This window comes from Agelaius phoeniceus, chromosome 4, assembly GCF_051311805.1.
Source record: "Agelaius phoeniceus isolate bAgePho1 chromosome 4, bAgePho1.hap1, whole genome shotgun sequence".
NCBI classification, from domain to species: Eukaryota; Metazoa; Chordata; class Aves; order Passeriformes; family Icteridae; genus Agelaius; species Agelaius phoeniceus.
Window position 1 is genome coordinate 61,827,675 of NC_135268.1, and position 24,685 is coordinate 61,852,359.

A 24,685-nucleotide genomic window follows, 5' to 3' on the forward strand; every position below is an offset into this window, starting at 1 on the left:
GGTTTTAAGACAACTCACTGTTACCTTCTACCAGAAATAACAAAAGACACCACCCTGTGATAACAACTAAGATACGTAAAAAAAAAACCTTTAGAAAGGGAATATTTTCACAGCAGATTTTTAAAAATAGCACTATACCCTTCCAGAGAAAATTAATGGGGCTCATAATGCCTGCCTTTAAACATGTACCACACAGATGCCTATATCCAAACTGGTAATCTACAGCCTCTTTAGGGGACATTAGAGGGAAACCATTCCAGGTACAGAGATAGCCCCCTGTACCTCTTTAGATCCACACCTTATGGAGATGGTTGCTGTCCTTCTCTACTGACTATGAAGCTGGATAGTTGTTGAGTTCAGAACACATATTTGCTCTGAATCATCACACTGTCTGGCCTTTGGTAAATGATATTCACAGAAAAATGGAGAGTGTGAGTGTCACAGGCTTCCATACTGATCCATGTAAATAAGGCAGTTCTGCACAGACTTTCATCATAATGAGTCATCACAGAATTTTTTTGTTGAGGCTCCAGAGCACCTGTTTATCCCTATTTAAAAATTGCTCCTTTGGAACAAAAAAACCCCCAGCTTAAACATTTTCCATTAAGACTCCACATGTGAGAAGGGCTCAAGGGCTTTTCTTTTCTTTCTTGCTTTAGTGGAAAGTTTCAATCCATTGCTGTCCTGCTCAGGAGAAGAGCTGACAGCCAGCAGGTAGATGTGCCAGGGAGGATCTCCAATACAATCCAGTGCTGTCATAGCAATGTCAGGCATTTTTCACAATAACATCAACATGGATGCAGGTTGTGTTTCCTGATTTTTAGTAGGAAAAAAATTCATTATATTCATTAAAATCCTATTGATTTTGTAACCGTGTTAAAGCATTTGTGTAGGTACACATTGCTAGAAAATGTTTACTATCATTCTGCTCTGAAGCTGTGTGTTAGGCAAGCTTTTACCAACAACAGAAGGTCTGTTTCAGCTGTGCTGAACACCCTTGTCTTTACTGCCAGGTAAGAGAGCTGAGTGCCTTCTGGAGTCCCAGCAGCATTGCAAAACTGGTTTACATTGCATATTTTGGTGCTACATATGATCTTGGTTTGCCACATTGGTCAAACCTGTAATTCTCAAACCCATTCTCTCAGCAGTCTCTCACGTCAATCCTTCAGTAGGGAGGCTTTTAATGTAATGGACTAGGAAGCTTCTGCAAACACCTAACTCTTGGCCAAGTTGTACATGAAAATCATGATGCAAACTAATGCACATGGCTGAATTTCTGGACTTAGGTTCTGAGCTAAAATCCCCAAATGTTGCACTTTATACTGTGACTTGCTAAATTGAACTCTCCACATATTCTAAGACAGGATGTCAGGATTTGCCCCTGAAAATTCTGCTTATGCTTTTGAAGGACCTGTGGGAGCTTGGAAAATTCATTTTCATCCCCACTTTTCCCACTCTGTTTCAGCTCGATCCCACTTGCTACTTTTTCTTCCTCCAAAAGGCCAAAGACAATTCTCCATTGTTCCACAGCCAGGGTTCTTTCCATATAAATGTGAACCTTTAGTTATCTTAAGAGCATCAACAGTTTTCAGATCTTTCATAAATGTCCAAGGTGCAAAATGTAACAAAACTTCTGTACTCAGCATGGTGCAACAATTAATGGGCTCATAACAAAATGTTACCATCCCTGATTTCCTTAATAGCAGAACATCTCCTGATACTAGGAAAGGTAATTAGAAACACTGCTTAATCATGCCTTATATGTTAAAGGTACTCTATTAACTCCTCTATTTGGAGTAGATTTGTGCTCAAGGACACATTTTATGAAAATAGAATTTCAGAGAAATAGACATGGTTTGACTTCACTGGCCCTGTTCCTCCCAGTTTCAGCTGTGGGAAGTTGCCTTAGTTACTCCTGATTATTCCTAAATATCGGGTGCATAAATTCCTTAAACTTATGTCAGTCACAAAGGATTTCTTTTTGGCTGCCACTGTGTTGTAATCTGATCTCTTAACATGAATTTAAGAGGGTGTAGTATAAATTTTGGTGTGTAAAATACGGGAGCATGTATTTGCGCGTGTATGTGTATGTATTTAAATGTACAAATAAAAAAATAATGCCCACACCAAGTGAATCCAGAATACCTTTGAACTTAGACACTGCAGGCCTGGGATGCCTAAATAAGATGTTTCCAGTACATTCAGAACAATTATGCATTTCTCTGTTGCCAAAAATTGTACTTAACCTGATACTTGGTTGTGGTGCTTGTGCCAGTCTCCAGCTCCATTCTCAAGGTAAAATACCAGACAAAAAGAAATCCAGAATTCCTATGGAAGTTCTCTTGACTAAGATTTTCTTCATGCATTTGCATTATTTGGCTTTTGTCAAAAAAAAAAAAAAAAAAAAAGATAAAGTAAAAGCATACACATTTACTGCCAGAGACTAAATAATTGTAATGGTCTCTTGTGAATTCAGAAATATTATGATGAATACCTGTATAAAAATTCTTTTCCTTTCAACAGTAATTAAGGGAGCTTAATTCTGATATTTAGGTGAAATATTGAACCTTGGGAACGCAGGCAAGGTTTATGATGCAATAATCAAGATGTGAGTATTGACTTGTAGGAATGAGGACAATGACTGAGCATTTTCCTAGGCAGGAGGCAGTAATTTCTCTGAATAATTAAATAGCCTGTGATTTCAGCCATTGTAGTATATAACTCTCAGCTTTAGCATGTAAGTTCTGAAAGTCATGATATTTTTCTGGGTCCCCATTTCCTCTTATACAGGGTAGGGTTGGGTTTTTGTTAATTTTTAATTAGAATCTATTACAAAGAATCCTGCAGAGCTGTGAAGTGAACTTACTGAATGTGTTACTCAGTTGTAATATCCAGATCTGAATTATTGAAATATCATTAAAGATATTTAAATTGGGACTTTTTTCCAAAGTCACAATTGAATTCACTTTCTCAAGGTGTCAACATTTTTCTTTTACTTTGATTCCAATTAGGTGTGCATTGTACAGAAGAGAGACACCAAGAAAATGTATGCCATGAAGTATATGAATAAACAGAAATGCATTGAGAGAGATGAAGTCCGCAATGTTTTCCGGGAGCTGCAGATAATGCAAGGCCTGGAACATCCCTTCCTGGTCAATCTGTGGTAAGAAAATCATTCCAATGCTTTCATGGAGCTCTCATTTCCTCCTTGTTGCTGAATCAGTTCAGAATATGGAAGGCTGGAAAGCTGAAAACAACAAAAGATTTTTGGTGACTTCCTTTGTTGAAGGTATTAGGTTTCACAGGGAGTTTTATTTTTCATTAATATTTTTAAGGTGTCTTTTTTAATTGAAATATTTAAATATCATATTCATCTGTTCATTTCTGCTTTCGTTTCTCTCCAAATTGTTACAACACTGTGTTGAAATGTGTTTCCTGTCCCATTTGTGTTTGACAATACCTGGACTAAACCTCTCTAATAAAACTGGGGAATATCAAATGTTATAAATGAGTAAATCTGTAGCCAAATTTACAAAAATTTAACAGACATTTAGTAGCTCGAATAACAAAAAAATAGAGAATTTTGAAATCCCACCACAGCCAAGACAGCGTCAGCCCCGGGTGCAGCTGCTGGGTGACCTTGGGTTCCTGCTGACAGAGTGACAGCGTTCCCCCTCAGGTTCACCCCAGTGCTCTTCACAGCCAGCTTATATACAGTTTATTCTGCCTGAGGCAGAGATGAACACATATTTCTTTGTGTCCCCTTGCATGTAAAGTTGAATCCATACATGTGCAGGAACAGACAAAGACAGTGTCCAAGACCCGGACAAGTGTCTGAGTACCCAGGCAGAAGATGTATTCACATGGAGTAGGTGATGCCAGCTCCTTGAGTATCGTAGATTTAATCAGTCCAGGTGCATGGTCTTGTGAGCTTCTGAGACATTCCATTAATCATCTCCAGGAAGGTCCAGATGATATCTTCCAAATCCTGGTGCCAGAGGAAACCCCCTCTGATAGCTCCAGTCTGTCCTATTCAGGTCTGGTATTGTCTCTTCGTTGTCCGGGAATCGGTTACAATGTGCATAACTCCATTCCCGGTCAGACTTAGCTCATGGCCTAGGGCTTCCCCACTCATACAGTAACAGGTTTGATATTATCTTAATGGGTAACAGGTTTGATATTATCTTAACAGGTTTGATATTATCTTAAGGGGTAACAGGTTTGATATTATCTTAACGCAGGGAATTGGTTATAATGTGAATAGAATGCTGTTCCCGGCCAGAGTAGTTACAAACATAGGTTTGATTTTCTCCTAATATTTTATACATACATATATCTATTTTATCTATATCTATTTTTATATATCTTTTATCTATTTATCTATATCTACATATATCTATCTACAGCATGAATTATCTCTATTATATATAACATCAAATACAACCATTATTTTCTTTTTTAAAGTTGATTCAGAGAAAATTCAAAACTCAATTACTCTCCAAAAATTACTGTCACAGGACAACAGAAAAGTGCCTTTTTGTCACCTAGAATTTCCCTTGTCTTCTCCATGCTAGACACAATCTTTTGGTCACACATGATTGTGAGAAAATGCTGGTCAAGCAATGACTAGCTTCAACTACATCAGCAGCTCAAAATATTTGCTGGCTCTTATGAAGTGTGATAATACTTGCTGCCTTCTGTAGTGATAGTGGTAATGGGATGCAGAGTTTTCCTCCTTATCTAATGACGTGTATCATTCAGAAAATGAAAAGGTGGAGGGGACATAAACCCCATTACAATATGAAAATTATTCAGTCTGGGAATAGCTTGATTGGCTGCAGATGGCTACATTGCACATTGATCTTGTGTTTTTGAGTTTTAGCTGTCTTACTTGAGGTCACTGCCCAACCTACAATGTTCTGCCCATCCCTTAGCTCACTCTTGGTGCCAGGTTAGCACCTTTTACAAATTAAAAGCCAAATTGTGTTCTGTCTTGAGTGAACACAGCTTTAGTATAATTGTACTCTGATAGAAAGCATTTGAACCCAAAATTGATTCCAAATTAGGTCCAAAAGGACCTAATTATATAAATACATATGTGCTCTTCACTTGATATGAATGATCTGAACTTATCTAATACCTTGTTGAAGACTTAAAAAAATTACATCATTGTGACTGCAATACAAAACTTTCCCAGTATATTTTCCAAGGTTCCAGCAAGCTGGGATTTCTTTACCAAAGCTATGGTATATATATATATATATCTGTGCTTAGGAGCCTGTGGAGTTCTCTGTTATGCATTTGTCTACCTTTCTTTAAATCCCACAATCTTTTGTTCTTTAATAGGAGGTGTGGGAGTTTCCACTGTGTAACTCGACACTGCACAGAAACAGTCATAGGTTAATGTGATCTGAGAGATAAACATAGCAGTGCTGAAAGACTGAAGATCAAATATTTATTGTGAAAGAAAAAGAATGCTAGATTCCCATTACTGAGTAATACTCAGATGATAAATATTCTTTCACATTTTCTTTTTCCATGCCAAAGATTAAACTTGAAATAAGCAATACCTTAAAATGCACTGGGCATTATGATGCCTTTTATCCTTCCTACACTTCTAAGATACCATCACAGGATATCAAGACTCAAATGTAATACTATATGTGTGTATGAGAAATGCAGAAAATGAAAGAGAAATATAGTACTCTAGAGTTACAAAACATTTCAGGCAAACAGGACACTATTCAAGATGCTTCAATGCACTAACAATGTTTTATATTTGATGTCTCTAGCAATGGTTATAGTTGACCAATCCATCTACAAGCACTGATCTCTTCACTCTCTTGACTGGGGACAGGATTTGAGGAAATGTCATGAAGTTGGGGCAGAGAAGGTTTAGGTTGGATATCAGGAAAAGGTTCTTCACCCAGAGGGTGGTTGGGCACTGGAACAGCTCCCCAGGGAAGGGGTCACAGCACAGCCTGACAGAGCTCAAGAAGCTTTGGCCAATGCTCTCTGACACGTGGTGTGACTCTGGGGTGTCCTGTGTAGGGCCAGGAGATGGACTCAATGATCCCTGTGTGTCCCTCCCAGCTCAGGGTGTTCAGTGGTTCTGTGATTTTGTATGAGGCTCTACTGACATTCAGGGACTCAAAATAATACAATTGGAATTGTAGAAATTAAAAAAAATACTTTCATTGACCCTTATTATTTTGACCTGAAGTGCTCACCTCAAACACTTCAATTCAAATGTCTGGTGATTCAAAGATCTGACTCCAGAGCGAGCTCCTGAACTGCTGGAGAACCTGTATTTCACCCTGGGACAACAAAGGGAAATCTTGAACCTGAACCTTCCCAAAATTAATCTAGTCTACCCTGAATAACTCTTTCCTTGCATCAGGCTTAAAATATGTTTCTATAAAAAATTAGCCTTGAACAATCCTAAGTTAATTTAAATTAACTTGTGATATATTTCTGGAGTGTCTACACTTGCAGGCTGCAGTAGAATTTTCCGGACCTCTGATTTCTCTATGTCAAATTTCAGCTGAATTTCAGGATATTCTACACATTATCTTCAAATAATGACTTTTGTTATTGAACTGCAACAAAGGCAAAGAACAAAAATCATAAATGATCCATGAATAATGGTCACATCTGTTCAAGCCATATGAAGCTTTTAAACATATTAATTATATTTCATTTATTTAATATTTGAAACTAAATTTTTATTTCTACCATGGAAAAGAAACACTGCATGTATGAATGGAATAGTCATTAAATATTTTGTTCCCAGAAATAATTTCTTAAAATAACATTTTCATTGATTGTTGGTGAACTAGAACTCTGTTTAATGTATTTCTACTTGCAGTTTAGATGCAATAATGATTTGCATCAAATTACATTGCAGTTACAACTTAGATGATTGGCATGGATCCATGAGTTTTCCTCCTGAGAGTCAATTCCTGACACACTAATGGAAGGAAACAGTTGAATCTGCATTTCTTCTGTAGTAATCTCAGCTAGATTAGTTTCATTTTTCAGACTTGGATTTTGATGTTTTGTTGATGGCACTGTAAATGTACAAAGGGACTGTAACAGGAACAACTAAGCCTGGATTGTTTCAGAAACTGGAATATTAATCTAACAATTAACAGCAATGTGTATGGGGAATTAGACAACTTCAGCTTGTTTAAATGCCAAAGTTCTTCTGGCCTAGTCTCTCTTTCCAGGCTCTATCACATTCTCTTAGGATTCATATCAGTTTTTTGAAATCTGAGGTAAGATTTTGGTGACTAAACTCCTGAAATTAAAATATTTTTATTTTTCATAAATATAATTTTCTGTAAGAATAATTTCAGTGTCCTATTTTTTTTTCATTGTGATGAATTGAAATTAAATCCTACATCTTTCAATTTAAAATGTCAAATCCTAAATCAATATTGAAAAGTATATTTGGAGGAAATTCCATCATGATAAGCTTTTCATGAGTTTGTGGTACTTTCCCTGATGTGAGCAGCTGATTTTCAAAAGTTTATCATCTGGATTTCAAAATAAAATTAAAATAGTAATAAACCTCCTAACAACTTCTTGAACATATTAATCTTTCTTTGAGAAATTACATCACCAAAAATAAAAGCTGGCAGTTTAATAGCAAACATGAATACTGGAAAGTCCTTTAGTTTTTCATGATGACTGAAGAAAGTAATGAGATGTGTGTATACAATCCTTCATCAGTTAAATTCTTGTGGAGAGATAAAGAAGAGGAAAGAAGGTAAATGTTCTGTGGTGGGTGGTTCTGCTGCATCTATCACTAACCACAGCTTACACAAGAATACAGAGAAGCTCATATAAAACAAGGGTAGCATCTCAACTCTGAAAGATCTCTATTAAGCCTTTTGAGGCTCATGCATCTTCTCTGAGCTTTATTAAATTTAACTTCACAATCTCAACTTATAAATCACATTATTTGAAGTATGAACTGTCTTTCATAACATCTGACACAGAAGGAATCATTCTTCCGTAAATGCTCATAAAAGCTTGGAGGATAACAGTGGTTTTCAGGAAGGGTTTCGGGTTGATTTATAACCTTCATTTTAGAAATGAAATTGAATAAATGCTTAAAGGCACTTTTATCACCATTAGAGGCATTTCTGATAATAGAGATTCCTTCTTAAAATAAAATGCAGTCCTGTTTTTTATCACACCCTTTTTTTTGTCATGGGTATTTCAAGCATAGATGAAGATGAATGGGCTGTAGAAATGTCAGCTGCCAACTTGGTCCCACCTTGAGTCTGTTCCTCTCTAATATTCAGCCCTTTCTCCATGTTCATCCTTCCCCAGATATCTGAGTGTCTCCTGGCCAAGATAAGTGGTGTTTCTGAAAGTATTCATCTTTTAAACACATTTTTTACAACAGGCATTAGGACTGAGCTAAGAGCCAGGTTACTTTCCAGGTAGCAGTGCAGGCAGATTTGGTAATATGTGATTTGTCCTCAGTCATGGAGAGATATTTGAAGCATCCCCTGGCTGCTCTGAAAACACCATGGCTTACCACAATAGACAGATTTTTTTTTCTCAAAAAAAAATCATGTGTCAAAGTGGTTTCTATGCTGATGAGGAACTGAAAAAAATGTAAAGAATTGGACCATTTCTCAAAAGTTTTGAAACATTGATTTTATTTTTAATAGCCTTGCAAAAAATTTTTAACTTGCCAGAACATTTTCTAAAGCAACAGAGGGAGAAGGATAACCATTTTCTTTTTTCAGCTTATAGGTAATTTTCCTGGTATAGACAAAATAGTATGTTTAATTTATTTAATAAGCCATGAAGAAGTGTTAGCTGCATTCTCTGAGTGGCTATATACTGTGATGTATTTTTCTTCTCACTTATCAGTCTTTGGAAATTGCATGTGTTCCATGACAGAAGTACATTACTGTTGCAGCTGCAGTAAGACTAAGTTTCAAATCCAGTGAAAACTGAAGAACACACATTGCAGCAAAAAAGATCATGGACTTCTAAGTTCATCTAATACCCCAACATGTCTTCAAAAGAAAGAGGAGGTAAAAAAGAGAAAAAAGGATTCTGGAGACATGAAATTATTTGTTCAGTCTCAAGTGTTGGGTGGGTTGCTCAATGTACACATATATACAGACACACAACTGGAAATTAGCACTTCCCTGTGAAAGGTGCTCTTTCTAGAGTATTTTGGGAGCAAGGTCACCTTGGACTGCCCCATAGCATGGCTTTGCTCCTCAGGCTGGTATCAAAATGTACATAAATCTACAAACTTAGGGAAGCAAGAACACCTGAGCAAGTGTTTTACTGCTGGGTGGAGATGAAAATGACCAGCCAAAGAGCACCAATTACCTATCAGAGACCAAAGCAACGAGAAGAGGTGGGTTAGGTCCATCTCAGGTGAGCTTGTTTAGTGGCTGTGATCTTCTGGCTGTTTAACTTGCCTTGATATAGGTGGTCTAATGTGGAATGAAAAGACTTTATGGGGGGATTCAAAATTTCTTTTCTGACATATGTTGTGACTGGTTTTCTGAGCTTCATGAGGCACCACAATAAAGGCTGTGACTAAAGTTCATGATCTAACAGAATAATTGCATTCTGGGTTTGGAAGGGAGCAGTGGGGTTGTGTTGTTTCCTGCTAGGACCCAGGCTGGGTGTTTGCAATTGGCCTGACAGCCCTGTGAGCAGTAAGAAATTCTGATGAAAAGGAAAGGTAAAATGTACTGATGTCCGTCTGTCCCTGTCATATTTTCTGAAAAATCCCTTCGCCAGGATTTCTTCTCCTGGGAAGATGAGAAGCCTCAGAGAAAAATCAATATTATCTCATTTGCTTCTCCCTGTTTTGCTGCTATGGAATGTGGCTGGAGATTTTTTACCATCAGGTGCATGCTTGATTGGTTTCATGTGAATTGTTTTTACTTAATGACCAATCACCATCAGCTGTGTCAGACTCTGAGGAGTCAGGCATGAGTTTTTCATGATCATTCTTGTTAAGCCTTCTGATGTGTCATTTCTTTTTGTTTAGTATAGTTTTAGTATAATATAATATAATATATCAACCTTCTAAGAACATGGAGTCAGATCCACTCATCTCTCACCTCGTCCTGGGGACCTCACAAACTCAACATCTGTCTTCATAGTATGTGGTGGATTCAAAAAATTCCTGACCCACATTTTCAGTTTTCCTGGCGAGTAATGAAGGTGCTTAATGATCTTTGCTCTCTGGCTTATGACTTGGAGCAGCTGGGTACAACCAGAGAGCAAAGACTTCAGTGTCATCCTCACTGGCTGTGTCTATACCAGTAACATAAAACTTGGTATCCTCTCTGGGCTCTCAAACCCAATATTTCATATTGCAAAATGTTTCTAGGCTCTCTCCCAGCCTCACTGTGGGCTGGGGCATGAGCACCATCCCAGAGGAGCCCAGGTGCAGCCAGGCTGTTCCCACAAGGTAGGAAACCTGCACACCCTGTCCCTGGGTTTGGGAGCTGACCAGGAACAGAATTTTCTGTGCCATTTGGGCATTATTGATGCAATGTGTGTTTCTTACTTTTGTGAATTTAGCTGAGGTCATGAATGCCAGGCTTGTAATCCTGGTCCTTTCCAGATATTTGACAGTGTCTAAGTTTCTTTTCCAGCCAAGAAAAGATTGTAAATCAAGGGAGGAAGATATATTTAGCATCTTGCACAGATCTTAGACGGGTGAATTATTTTTGCTAGAGATGAAACAAAGCGTAAGTAACTTTCTCAAATAGCTAGATTAATTCATCACTGCATTAATGTTAATCTGAAATAGGTGAAGATATTGAAAAAGACTGAAAATTTTTCTGTTCTCTAGAGACTTAGAAGAGATAATGATGGAGGAAAAAGGGCAGAGAAAGATGATGAGGCAGTAGGAAGGGTAAGATAATTGGAAGAAAAGAGTATAGAATAGATTTGACTTGAGTTGCAAATGTTCAGGATATTATTTCTAGCTGTGGAAATTACATTGGACTCAACACTTCCAGCTGGTGACCTCTGGGTGTTTTTGCTAAATGAATGTTAGTTGTAACATCATGACCAACTGATGAAAGCGTGATCCAGCAGTTATTTATTTTTTGTGCTGATTTTAATAACCTAAGATAACAATTGACAGTATTGGGACACAGTCTGGATAAGTGTTATTCTGGTGACTAATTGTTTCCTGTGAGAAATTGCTGTCACCTTGAAATATATATATTTGGGCTCAACTTTAATACATTCCTCTTAAAAGTGAGAATTGGCCTTTGGCACAGTTTAAGTTTTGATCTTTTTTGCATTAGAAACTGCTGCACGAGATATTTCATCTCCTGTGTGTGTCTCTGCATCCTGGGACCCTTAGGAGTGTGCCTTCTGCATCATTCTTACTGACACACACGCTTTATTTGCTGACCCTGAGAAACTTTTCTCACAGAAAGCTTTCTCTGCAAGAGGAATCTTATTATAAATATTGATAAATATCGAACTGCTGGGAAAAATAATCCCTTCTGTTCTAAAAATTTTCATTTCTAGCCATGTTCCTCTTATGAATTTGCAATTCTTACCTTGTTTGTCCTTTGCAGTGGGGCAGCTGCTACCCAAAGCAGACCCTCTTGAGCTTGGAGGGAGTCGTGGCCACATCTCACGTTTGTGGTGCAGAGAGCAGCAGAAATCCTGTGCACATTTATGGCAGGAATGAGTGTTATTCCTTTTAGGCAGATGCAGAGCTCCAGTGCTGTGGCAGGGGTATTCTCAAGAGAGCACGAGAGCAGGGTTTTGGTGCTGTCAATCTAATGCAATGTGAAATAAAGAAGAAAAGCACTTAGATATTGCTTCAGACTCCTCAATTGCCACTTTTAGCAAGCAGTGCTTTTTTTTTTCTTTTTCTTTATTTTTTCCATTCTATGCTTTAAAGGTTATGAATGCCAAACACAATAGCTAGAGTGTGCAATTAGACTGATAGCCAAGGTCCTGTAGGTAAAGTGGTTTTCTGACAGAGTGCTGAGTACATCATGTAAATCTACAGTATTCAGTCAGGATCAACTCTTACCTATGCTGTGGAAACTGGGACTGCAATCACCCTCTAGTAAAGGCTCTGTTAAATGTAGATTGCACAAGAGGTAGCTCAGTGCTGTGTTAACAAAGCCCAGCCCCAGTGGAATGGCCATCAGAGGCAAAACTGTCTTGGATGCACCTGTAAAATCATCTCAAGTAGGTGGTCATTGCAGAATAGGAATGAGTCCTTAACGCTTGCTCTGCAAAACTTTGGTACTGAACAGATCCTACAGATACACAGCTAGTCTGAAAGTGTTACAGCTATAACATTTATAGAAACTGTAACATTTATAGAAACTATAGAAAACCTGATTTGATTTTCAATATATTTGTGGTTTTAGTCATGATGCTTTTTTGTTCAAACCAGACAAAACACATAGGGGAATTCCTTTTTATTTATAACAGGCTGAAGCAAAAGTCAGAGTAGTGATACTAAAAACAAAACCAAAGTCCCAGTGGAACTAGCAGGAGATATCAAAATAGTGGTAATTGAATATCTATGTGCTTCAGCTGACATGTTATCTCTCCAAGTAATATTTCCTTTTTGTTTCTGCAAGGATGTCAAGGATATTTTTCAAGTTCCAAGTATTAAAAGTTGGGGATGATTTTTGCCAACTGTTCCAAAGGACAGAACAGAAGCCAAAAGCTTGCATATAAGGGTAAAAGAGATGTAAATACATGATTAAATAATAATTATAAAAATCCTGAGTGCAAGGCACTTTAAAATGTCCATTGTTAGAATTGTAACAGAGTGAATTAAAAATGGAAAATAGTGCAATTAAACCCAAGCAGGAAATTCTGTAATGCATTAATTTTGCCTGCTTAGGAGAATCTTTGCTTTAACTCATTAAAATTTATCAAAGCTTTTATTAATTTAAAAGTCAACTACAGATTTTTACAGCATAAGTGCACTTTTAATTCCATTTTATTGAACAAAAATTATATTTATTGTACTTGTAAAGTGCAGTGAGAACCTGATACTAAGACTTGAGAAAATTATTAATGGCATCCTGTTTCAAGATTAATGACAGTTGTGCAGTGTAAAGTTCTAATGAGAGGAGGATCACTCTCATGTTTCATAAGTACATGACACATAAGGGAGGATTTAAGGTTCCTTTTCTGTGGTGATGTACATTTTACAAATTAGCATCCAGAACAAAGAAAAGTTATGAAGATGACTATTTAAATTCCTCTGCAAAATGGATATGGCCAGTAGGAAAATTACTTCTGCCAATCAAATTCTCTCTAACTACCTGAACCAGAATTTATTCTGGGTGCAGAGAGTGAATTCTTTCTTGCAAAAGCTGAGATGGTGGGATTGAACCTTGTTGACAAATGAGTAAGTGAAATAGACCTAATAGAGAAAATTCTTGTTCTTGACCATAGCTTTGAGAGCCTCACCTTTCACCCAGACTGGGAGAAGGACAAGAGAAAATACAGGTGCAACCAAAAATGGCAATGAGCCTGGTGAGAATGTGAACTGTGGCTGAAAGGAGAAGGCATTTTTCTCCTTCAGTGGTATAGAATCTAACCTAATTAGAAAGTGTAGCCAATATCATAAATCAGATTCTTCAAGTCTGGACTTTCTTTACTGATATTTGGAAATAAAGCAGAAGAGAAAATAAGGCATTGTTTCTTGTCTCTCCAATGAAAGAGATATTAATTGTAGATTTCTGTGCAGTTTGCTCTTTCTGTGGAAGTGGAAAACTCTGAAAAATTTTTTAAAAATAACCAAATATGTTGTAATATTTGTTCATCTTAAACTAGAGCACTTGAAATTCTCTCTTGAGGAAAATGTCCTTTATTTGAAGAAAATATTCAAAACTTAGCTATTCCTTCATGGAGAAAATTTGGTAATTGATAAATGATCAAATGATATGATAAAAAAGAACAGGAACTTTCCCATTTAAAAGGAATTTTAGGAGTTAAGCTTCATAACACACTAAAAAAATGTAGAGATATAATTAGAAGTGAAGATATTGACATCAAAGAAGAATAAAATACGTTATGCTGGTCTCAAGTATTATCCTTTTCATTGTTGTTCATTGCTCAGTCAATGGTGACATCTGCAGCCTTGGCAGTAGAGTACTGCATTCCTAAGGGAAGGATGAGCATGGCTTCTTTCCAGTCACTACAACAGCTCTGTGGAACTGACAGGGAGGACAATTTCCAGTTCTTGTCCCAGCTTTACTGATGATCCAGGTTCATGTGGTGAGCACCTGCATGTTTTTGCTGGGTCTGGGAAGTCTGATGCAGCAACACCTTCCATCCCTCTTCAGCCATGGTGGAGTTGTTGCCTGCATTTCTGCAGTCTTTAGCAAATTATGGTTTGGGCCAAGCTACCTGCAGTGGTCCTGTCTCTCCTCTAAAAGTCAGTGGAATAGGGTGTATGACAAAGTCCCTGTGAAAGAATAATGACAGAACTCTGATTGTGATCCATATTTAGGATCACTAAATTGCAGAATGGTACTAATGAAGGGTTTTCTAGCATTTGTTCAAGTGGAAAGTGGAATTATAGTTGCAATGAAAATTGACACTAGCAATTAGCATAAAAAGATATAAGAATGATAAGGCAGTCTTTTAAAAAGCAGTGACACATGGAAAATACCACTGTGAGTGTCTGGAATCACAGAGCACAGGGTGCCTTTGGGACTAGCTCTGAGGTGACAGCCTCATGCGTGTGGTGCTACCAAGAAATGAACAGCCCTTCCTCCAAACAGCAAGTAAAAATCTGTTTGACCATTGTGCACCTCAGCAGCCTGAGGCAGCTAAACAGCACAACAGGATCCATTCAGACTAGCAGGGAAAAAAATAATACTCTTAGAACTCTCTAATAAAATTCAGTGCTGAAGAAGACTTTGCACTTTTCTGCTGGCACTGCATTTTCAGCAAGCTTGTATTTAAGTTTCCTTTGAGCTCTTAAAAGAACTCCACACAGTGTCTGTCTGTTCCTAATCAATCATGATAGGGATTTTCCTGCTTGGCTAGGTCTGTCACTCACTTGTGACATACAGAGAAATACTTGCTCAGATGTATCCCTGTGTTTCCTCTGTGGCTGGAGGAAACATGTATTTTTTATTTACCTCTCTCCTTCTATTTTCCTTTCTGTAGATAATGCAAGAAAATCTTATGACCTTTTCAACAGGGTTTGATATGCCAGCTTCAGGATGGCCCATCAATAAATATAGAGCTGCCTGTGGTTCTTTCTTTAGCTGTCTATTTAGTACAACTGATGCCACGTGCACAGTATCTGCATAACTAGTGGCAATGGTCGACACTCCCAATTCAGAAGACATTTATTTTTAATTATTATTATCACAACCTTTGACAAGTATAGCCTGCTTTAATGGCATCCTATATTCATTTTTCTGTACCTTTTCTAATGAACAGTTTCATTTCACACTTTTTTTTTCTTTTATCTCTCTAACTTGTGAGACAACTGAAAACTTTTTGTCACCGAGGCTCTTGTGCTCTCCTGGTATGTCTGTGCTCTTTCCCAAGGACAAGAGAAAAAGAAGACCCTCCAGATTGTTGTCCAGCTTCTGTCTAAGTAGGAAATCCTGGCTGAACAATGCCTCTGAAGCCTTGCAAGCATAACTTTGCTATAAGCTTTGGAGCACAAGAAGCTAAGGTTGCTGTCAGTGGCTTTGGAGTGGTGGGGCTGTCAGACACGATGAGGCTGGGGAGCAGTGCTGAGCACAGGAGGGACCAGGAGCCATGGCTCAGCCTCTCAGCCTGGCTGACAGCACGAGGCAGCTGGAACCAGGGTCCTGTCACTGCCACTGACAGACAACTTGGTGCACATCAGCAGAAATCAATATGCTCAAACACTTTTTTCCCTGTTTAATCAGTTGTGTGTGAAGTGATTCGGTTTAACACTAGGCAGAGTCTTTGTTTTATTCATTCATAACTCTCAGAAGAAGAGGATGGATAGTTATAATGAAATTAAATTAGAGTGTCCAACAGGCATCTCCTTCCCTGAGACATGGTGGGTTTTGTTGCAGTCTAGAATCGTGGTAAAGAAAAAATTCTCTAACTATCCATTGTCTAACCTAGGGAAAAAAAGTATTATTCTTAATCTCCTGTCTAACCTACTTGCAGAACTTCATTATGTAGTAAATAAAAAGTTCCAGTTAAGCTTACAGGACTTTCACCCATGTTATCCTCTCGCATATTCTCTGTGAATACTGAATTTGTAACACAAAGCTGCAGCAGGGTATAAAAGCATCATGTGTGCCATTGTGTTTACAGAGCCTTCTGCAAAGGACAAGACTGGAAAAGCAAGATCTGGTGGTTTGTACCACTTTAAATACAGAATCTTTGGGGAAAAAGTCAGATCTGGAAGTAAAGTACAGAGGTACCACAGTACACAGAAGAATGAAACCTGGCAGGTGACAAACAGTTTAATGAAGAGAGAGTCTTCTTTCTCAATTATTGCTTTAACACCCTCTTGCCACCATCTTGATGCTGCCTCCCTCTGCCAGCACCCACACCCTGACATCTCTCATGGCAACCTGACAGGCTCTTGCTTCTAACCCAAGGTGATCCTTTATCTTAAACTGTCAGGTTGCAGGGTCTGAATGCAACAGCATTTCAAAGTGGTGTTTCCTCCTCTAAATTTACCCTCAAAATGTATCTGGGGGAAGAGTGGTGGGAGAGACTCTCCTTTATCTATCTTGTACTTCTGACTTATTTCTCTTTTGAAATATTTTTATAGCGAAACGTTTGTTTTGGCAGAAATCCTTTAACTATGCATTTGAAAATCATGTTGTATGTGCTGCCATAATGTAACCAAGTATTGCCCAGTCCATTTTCTGTACAGAAGAATGAGGAGACATTAATTAGGTTCCATTGTTTCTTTGCCTTTAATGCAGGTTTCCATGACAGCAGAGAGAGAGAAATCAGTCAAAGCCAATAGTTAAAACTGACAATTTGCATTCTGGTCAGTAGTCCTAAAAATGCAATGTACATTTGAATAATTAGATTGTCTGGGTATTTGGTCACATATTATACTGCTGTGTCTTTATTTACAGCAGTCTTCTGTAAAAATGTAAACTATTATGAGATGCTGATCTGCAATTTTGACTCTCTGCTCTTTGCAGAAGAGGCTATTCAAATCCAATAAGGGGTTTTATCCTAACTAATGCAGTAATAAGGGGTAATAAAACCAGGGTAGGAGTTGTTATGCTGTAGGCTAACTACATAGTTATATGAAAATTATGCATAGAGATGCCTTAAAATAGTTTTAACAGAAAATGGCGTTCCAACTAAAATCTATTTTTTTTTCTTCTTCTAAATGTCTGTCTTCTACTAGAAAAAAAATCTGAACTCCAGAATCATCTAGATTCTCCAATGTTGGCATCGATTCTACTGCAAATTGCAGTCTGTTGCATTTGCTTACTGTTTCAACCTAGAGACAAAGATGAGAGGAGTTTAGGCACACACAGCAATCTAATTTGCACACATTGACAAAGGTATTTTTAAGAGAAAGTTTGTATCCTGCTGTAAAAAGTGCTTAGGAAAAAAATTCTGGAAATATATATGATTTCTATTCATGTTCTTAACCATCAATATTAGCCTTTAGCACAGGTATTTGATAGTGCAGATTTCCCCATGGCGAACTGCAAAGAGTGAAACTATGAAGTCATTGTAAATTTTCTTAAGTGCTGTTAGACAAGAAATTTGATTTTAATATTCTTTCTGTCAAATGGATCTGATATGGGTCTACATAATAAATCAGTGTACTCCAAGACATTCAGCTGACTTTGGTGAACAGTATTTCCCACCTTAAAATTCTCCTTCTTTTGTGTGTGATGGAAAGCACTGGCACATTTTGTTGGAACACACACATAAAATTATTCCTCCTATTTTCAGCTGTCTTTCTGGGGCATCAGGGTGTGAGTATAACTCCAAAAGTTGCATCTGTGTTTCATTAGCAAAAGCCAGAGACATTTCCACTTTTTCTAAGAGAAATTTCAAGCAGCAGAACCTTCTAAATACAAAAGCTGGGGTCAGCTACCTGTGGGGCAGTTGTCACATTTTATGACAAGGTGGGCAAAGTGCCCAATTCAACTATTCAACATGTTCAGTAGAAATAAACTTGTTAGCAGCTGGGGAGAGCTGGCTGAAGAGGATGTGACTTCATCAGACCCAGTTCTTGGTGGTATTTAAATTACCAGATTATGAAAATTGTGTGCTCCACCCCCTACTCAAACACCCTCAGCCTCACCCTGGGTCCCTCTAGATGTCATCTTAGGGATGTCTCTGAAGGCCCAAGGAACTGACTGCACTACTTATAGACTGCAAGATACATTCCCACCCTGCTCCTCCAAAGGGGTAATGTGCTAGGCATTAGAAATCAGATTTTGTACCTTGCATCACTTTCTGTGGATAAGGAAATATTGCATCATAAATGGTAGAAAACGGCACAATTTAAAATACTAAAGGACCAAACAGCCCAAAGATGGACACTCTGGAGGGGGCTTGAGTAGTAGAAGGAGGAGTTGCTTGTTTGATCTGGATTTTTAAAAGGAAAACAAATACTGGAAATAACGGCAGTGGAAGAGAAGACAAACTATGCCAAGGATTTTTGAGACAAATAGTGTCCACAAAAGGTTACCAGGATTGACATTATAAACTTTCATTGAGTAAGAAACAGTGGACTGGAGAAAGTGGTTTCTGTTATTACTTGCCTTTAAGGAAAAATGATTTATATAAATTCTGCTTTTGACAATTACAAGGTTTGCTTTGGCACACCTGTTACTTCTGGTAACATTTTAGAAATGCAAAGCTTGGCTGCTGGAGAAAACAATCCATTTGTAAAGCCCAAGGATGGCTGGTAGCTCTGTAAAAAGAAAACTCTGAAAGTGGTTTGATGTGTAAAGATGTGATGAGAGTGAAAAGGATCACAGTGAACCCCAAATGGAACCTCCTGGTAAGGATGCATTGGAGAATTAGGTCATTACAAAAATGGCTGAGTTGAATGGAATCTGATTACAGTGGTGACAGCCTGCCTTCAAAGAGAAGGAATTACAGGGGAGGGGTTTGAGATGGTTCAGTGCTTGTGGGGATACTCAAAACCCTCCCCTTTGGCTCATTTTATTTTGGAATAAATCTGCCTCTCCCTCTATGTGCTCCTGATATAATTTGAGTACAGATAAATTAAAAGTAGAAATAATGACAGTGAGAATGGCAATGGGGGTTTCTGGAAAAGGTGAATGTGTTGGATTGACCCTGGCTTCACTGCAGGTGCCACTCTGTCATTGCCCTCCTCAGCTGGATGGGGGAGAGGAAATAGAATAAAAGGCTCACAGGTCAAGATAAGGAAAGGGGAGATCATTCACTGGTGACCAGCACAGGTAAAACAGACTCAACCTGGAGAAATTAGCTTAATTCTCACAGAAGCCACACCTGCAGCAACTGTTACCAAAACCTTGGCATGCTAACCTACTGGAATAAGTTTTGGAGACGAAGGCTGGATTAATGTTTGGCCTGCAAGGGGAGATGAAAAAAGTGTTTGGAATCCTCTTTTGCTGTACTCATGAGACTGATCTGTAGAGGATGTGGTAGTGTGGTTCATTCACAAAATCCCCACAGAGAGCACAAGCCTCAGAGGTAGAAAAAAATGGAATGGGCCTTTTAAAGAAGTAAATACAATTCTAGAAACTTTTAAGTTGTATGAGGCATAGCAGAGCAGTGTTGCAGGGGCTCAGAGAAATGGGAATGGCTCACAATTTAACCAGAAGCATATTTACTATGAGTAATTATGCTGCAGAAGGAAAGAAGTGCTCCCAAACAGCTGGGAAGCAGCAGATACTTAAACCCCTTGCCCTTGAAAGAGCCCAGATATTACAGTCATTTGAGGACAGGAACAATCATAATTCTAGGAAATGGTATCTTCCCTGCAGTGATGCTGTTTTGGCCTCTGACACAAACCAGTCTAAATATCTCTTAAAGACTGTTTTGTCTCGACTCCTTTCTCTCCGCCAGAGAGAAGGGAGAAAAAAAGACAACATAAAATGCTGTGTGATGTGTGCCCATGCCTGCCACCTCAGCAGCTCCTAGTGCTTGAAGAAGCTGCTGGCAAGGAGGGCTCCTGTAACACCACCCTCTGTGGTGGGGCAGGCAGGAGGCAGGGCTGAGAGAAGGACTTGTCTGGAGGAAGAAAGTCAAGTCAGCCTCTTGACTTTGGCTGTATAAATTGAGGGAGCGGGTGGAGCTGAAATCCAAATATGGAGAGAAAACTCAGGCTTCGTGCCAAAAAATGGCTACAGGATGAAATATTTTATTTTTAAAACCTTTCTTTTATTGTCCAAGGTATGTTGACAGTCCTGACTTTAATTTCCCATACAAGGTCTACTTATCACAGCATCTCACTAACTCACAGAAGAGCAACACCTTACACAGTTGGTATTGGGGTCAGTTTGGGTAAAATACAGGGAGGACTCCTTTTTTAGGTGGGGTTCTCCTTGGTTTTTTATTTTTATTATAAGATTTTTTGTTTGCTTGTTTTTAAGGGTATTGTTGTAAAGCAAAAGATGCTGTAACTCTTCCTTCTACTTTTCTGAATTCTTAGCCTAATAAGTGTTTTATATTCTGCCTTTTGGAAGACAATATTTTATATCCACATATCCTTCTATACTCAATCAATTTTTGTTTCATGGCTTTGAGAAAAGTAGTTAGAGCTCTTTCTTGTCTTTTGATTCTGTAGCTGTCTTACCATCTAAGTTGAAGCAAGTTGTTTATCAGATGAGCTTCTTCTAAACCAAGATGTCAACTTAGTTAGCTTCTTTTTCCTAAAAAAATGTGAAGGGAAATAAATGTCCAGTTTTTGAAACTACTGGAACACCATATTTTTAGTACAGACCCCAAAGATTCAAGGTTTTGGCTTCCCATAGCTCAGTTGGTCTTCTAGAACCTGTGGGCTCTTTAGTTCAGATCTATTTCAATGGAGAATGAACTGTGATAACTCACGTTGGGATGTATTTGTCTTATTACAGAAAATTAAAATGCTCATGAAGTGATAAATGAATTTACCCATAGCACAGGACTATGTGTTACTCCCTCTTGGAGAAAGATGAAAAATTGTTGCAGCCAAGCATCAACAGGTGAGTGGTGGCTGGAAGGTCTGACTGTGTTTTGTTTAGTTCCTTCAGGCTGTGTCTGTAGCAGCCAGGAGCACACTGCTCACCCTCTAGGAATGGATTTCTGGGGTGAAACAGTGGTTGCTGATGTTTGAAGACCCATGCTCTACTCATTTCAGGGCGCTTGGCTTCAGTCTGAGTCTGGGGACTGGGACCATGGTGTTGGACACTGGCACTCTCTCAAACTCCCTGTCAGTGGTTTTTTCTTATGGTGGCACGAGCACCCCGTGCAGCCCAGGTGCCCTTGCTGTGTGTTGGCTGGCCAAGCCCTGCACATCCATCATTAGTTAGTGATTATGGACCATGTTGTTTCCAGGGCTGTAAAGTTAGAACCTTCAAGGGCAATGTGAGAAGATAAAGCTATGAGGGCACTCCACAAACTCTGTATTGAAGAATCAGGCAAAGGCACATGGGATGGTTTCCCTTCAGGCAGAGCCCTGCCCCAGTGCCTTTGGGGTGTACAGGTAGGGCAGGCAGGATGCTTGCAAATGAAAGATCCTTCCTCAGTATCACAATAATTTGACCACCATGCAACAAATATTATTTTGGAATTGGTATTCAAGGCCCAGGTTCAGAGCAGTGAAAATCTTTAACCCTCATTAAGCAGTAAGAACCCTTTCATTTTGTAGATAACTCTCTCTGGCATTTCGGACATCCACTACTGATTTAAATGTCATTGTGTTCAGCAAAGTCTCCTGCTAATTGCTGGTCTTAAATATCCATATTATACTGCTTCCAACACTATAAAGTTATTTGTTCAATATTTTATGGTGGTGGCTTCTTTGGAGGCAGAACCATTGATTTTAGTAGTTTAAATCAAAGATAGAGGACTGTCACAATTCAACAGCAGTAATTACCTCATAGTAATTAGATTTAGGTATGTAGTGATAAGCAATAATGGGAGAATACAAAAATGATAACTGGAGGCTTTTATAATTAAAATTGCTAATGGTGAGTCATAAACAGCTGCTGAAAGGGAGGAAATGAAAGATGCATTTGTGGAGCACTTTCAACAGCCAGATCTGCTTCTGCTTAAACAGGAAGCAGGCAGGTTACTGGAGCAAAGTTAGTTTCAGAGGAATAAATAGCAGAGAAGGAGCTGGTACCTGTCCATCCTTCGGTGAAGCATGTGTCTCTCTGATGAAGCTGCCTACTTCAGATGAAGTTCTCAACCATATAAGAAAAAAGAAAACATCTGTAATGCCAAAATTATTTACCCCTGGTGTAGACAAAAGATCAGGAGCTGGCTGTGGAGAGAGGAGTCATTATTTACCCTTCATCTTCCTCTTTGAATTTCTTGAGTGTCAGGAGTCTGCAGCTGAGTGCTGTCTCACACACTGTCAGTGCATCACTGGCATTTACCTTTCCTCTAGGTGTGTGCTCTTTGCTGGGGACCCCACACTCCTCCTAAACCTTCTGAGGAGTATTGCAAGGAAAGCACACCTCAGGAGGTATTTCACCTCAGTTTCTATAACACTGAAGACACATGTATATGGAATAAAGATGAAAATTTCTTCCACTTCAGGGAGAGGCACTTGAGATCCAGTGAATTTACTACTAACAGTTTAAAAATTGTAATTTTTGTCTTCCACTTAAAGTTGTGAACATCCCAGAATTAATTTAAATATGACAGACTTTTTCTGTTTTTGCAGAAGTTTCTGCTGTTTCAAGCTTTATATAAATTCCCATAGAGAATGAGTGTGAAATTACTTCATTCATTCATGACAGAATTTTTATTGCAATTAGCAACATTCATCACTCCATAAGGGAAAGGCTTACAGCAGGTTAAAGGCAAGAAATTACCAGACATAGCTATTATATATTTTGGGGTTTGGTTTTGTTCTAGATATATGGATGAGAAGATTTGCATTAAGTGTGAATTGTATCACCAGTTTTATACATTTTCTGAGTTCATAAGGCCACTGTAATTTTGCTCTTAGCCCAGAATACTTATTCTAATCTCTCTTCCCTTCAGATGAATATCTGAAAGTATAGCTTCTCAGAGACAGTGTTTCTATGTGTTTAAAACCTGTTCTTACAGTTTTCTTCTTCAACATCTCTTGTTGTGATGTTGATCACAATGCAATTAAAATTTCTTGCTGTGGAAGCAAAGGTTTGACTCAGAATGACAACAGTTCCTGCCACCACAGAGCTCTTCTCCATTTTCAATAGTTCTGAGACTTTTTGGCTGGGAATTTATGAAATTGAAAGCTGTGGAGGGCACAATTTCTCTTGTGTGCCAGTATCTGGACCAGTTATCAGAGGAGCCTCAGCTGATCCAAGTGTAGCTGGTTCATTCTCTAGACCTGACAATGTTCTGCCTTCTTGTCACCCATTTTATTTCCTCTCCCTGCCTTATTAATGCACATCTATTTGTATTATTAATGTAATAGCTTCCAGAATAAGGGCAGTATAATCTCCCTTTCCCAAAGCTGCAAATGTCTTACCACTCATACATCATCCTGTTATGCATATTTCCTATTATATAGGTGACTAAAATTGTTGTATTTAGTCAATAATCAGCTCTGTTGCTAGAAAAGAACCTGCCAAATATTGGTACAAGAAAGACACTTAAATATCTGAGATATCTATTTTTTAAGGATCCATCCCTGTTCTTGCTGTTGGTTTCAGCCTGGTGTTGCTGTGGTTGACTCACGGGTACCGTGCACACTCACGGACTGTGGTTTCTGACTGTCCCTGCCTTGCAGTACGTAGCCTCTGACAGCTGCACAACTCTGCCTTTCTCTGCCTTCCTCTGCCCCTTTCTCTGCCTTCCTCTGCCTCTTTACAGCTAATTTACAGCCTCAGAGCTTGTCTGTAGGAATATTCAATGCTTCAGTAAAGGTCAGTATTGGAAACCCAGTTTCACAGCTATTATTTCTTTTTTAATTTGGTCAGTTTTATTTCGGCTAAAACTTTCTGAAGACTTTTTTTTTCTCATTTAGACTAAGACTAGTGCTGGGACTGTCTCAGCAATGTGTAAATGATCATAACAGACCAAACAGGAGGAGTTTATTTTCTCATGAGTATAAGAGAAATGTGCCCTGTAAGAGGAACATGCAAGGATTCACTGCTACTTAAATGGAAAATGACATCTGACAAACTTGGTTGAATAAAATAAACAATTAATTAATCAAATTAACTTTGATATTTAGTAATATTCCACTGTAAGCATGAAGGCTTTAAGGCTGTAGAAATGTTTCTGGGAATAAAATTTGGTCTTTTGTCTTATGTTGTCCATAACACAGATCATGGTAAATGCATGCAACTTTTTGAAGTGCCTAAATGGTTTGCTTCCAGCAGACTCTACACAGACTTGGATTTTAAAACTGGTACATCTTTGTCAGTAGGTATATGCCATTCTATAGCCAGATGCTCTCTAAAATTTTCAGATGTGTGACTAGTTGGCATTGAATCTTTTTATGAGAAGAATGCATTGACAACACTTCTAATAACAAAATGTGAGGTCACAGTTT

General features: G+C 38.4%; 1 protein-coding gene across 2 annotated transcripts in view; it reads left to right on the plus strand.

The window, feature by feature from the left end:
* STK32B (serine/threonine kinase 32B) overlaps nucleotides 1-24,685 on the plus strand; it is a 157,517-nt gene that overhangs the window by 33,874 nt on the left and 98,958 nt on the right. For both annotated transcript variants that reach the window (XM_054632932.2, XM_054632931.2), the window contains exon 3: nucleotides 3,012-3,163. In XM_054632932.2, coding sequence (XP_054488907.1) covers nucleotides 3,012-3,163 — 152 coding nt within the window. The remainder of the gene's footprint in view (nucleotides 1-3,011; nucleotides 3,164-24,685) is intronic.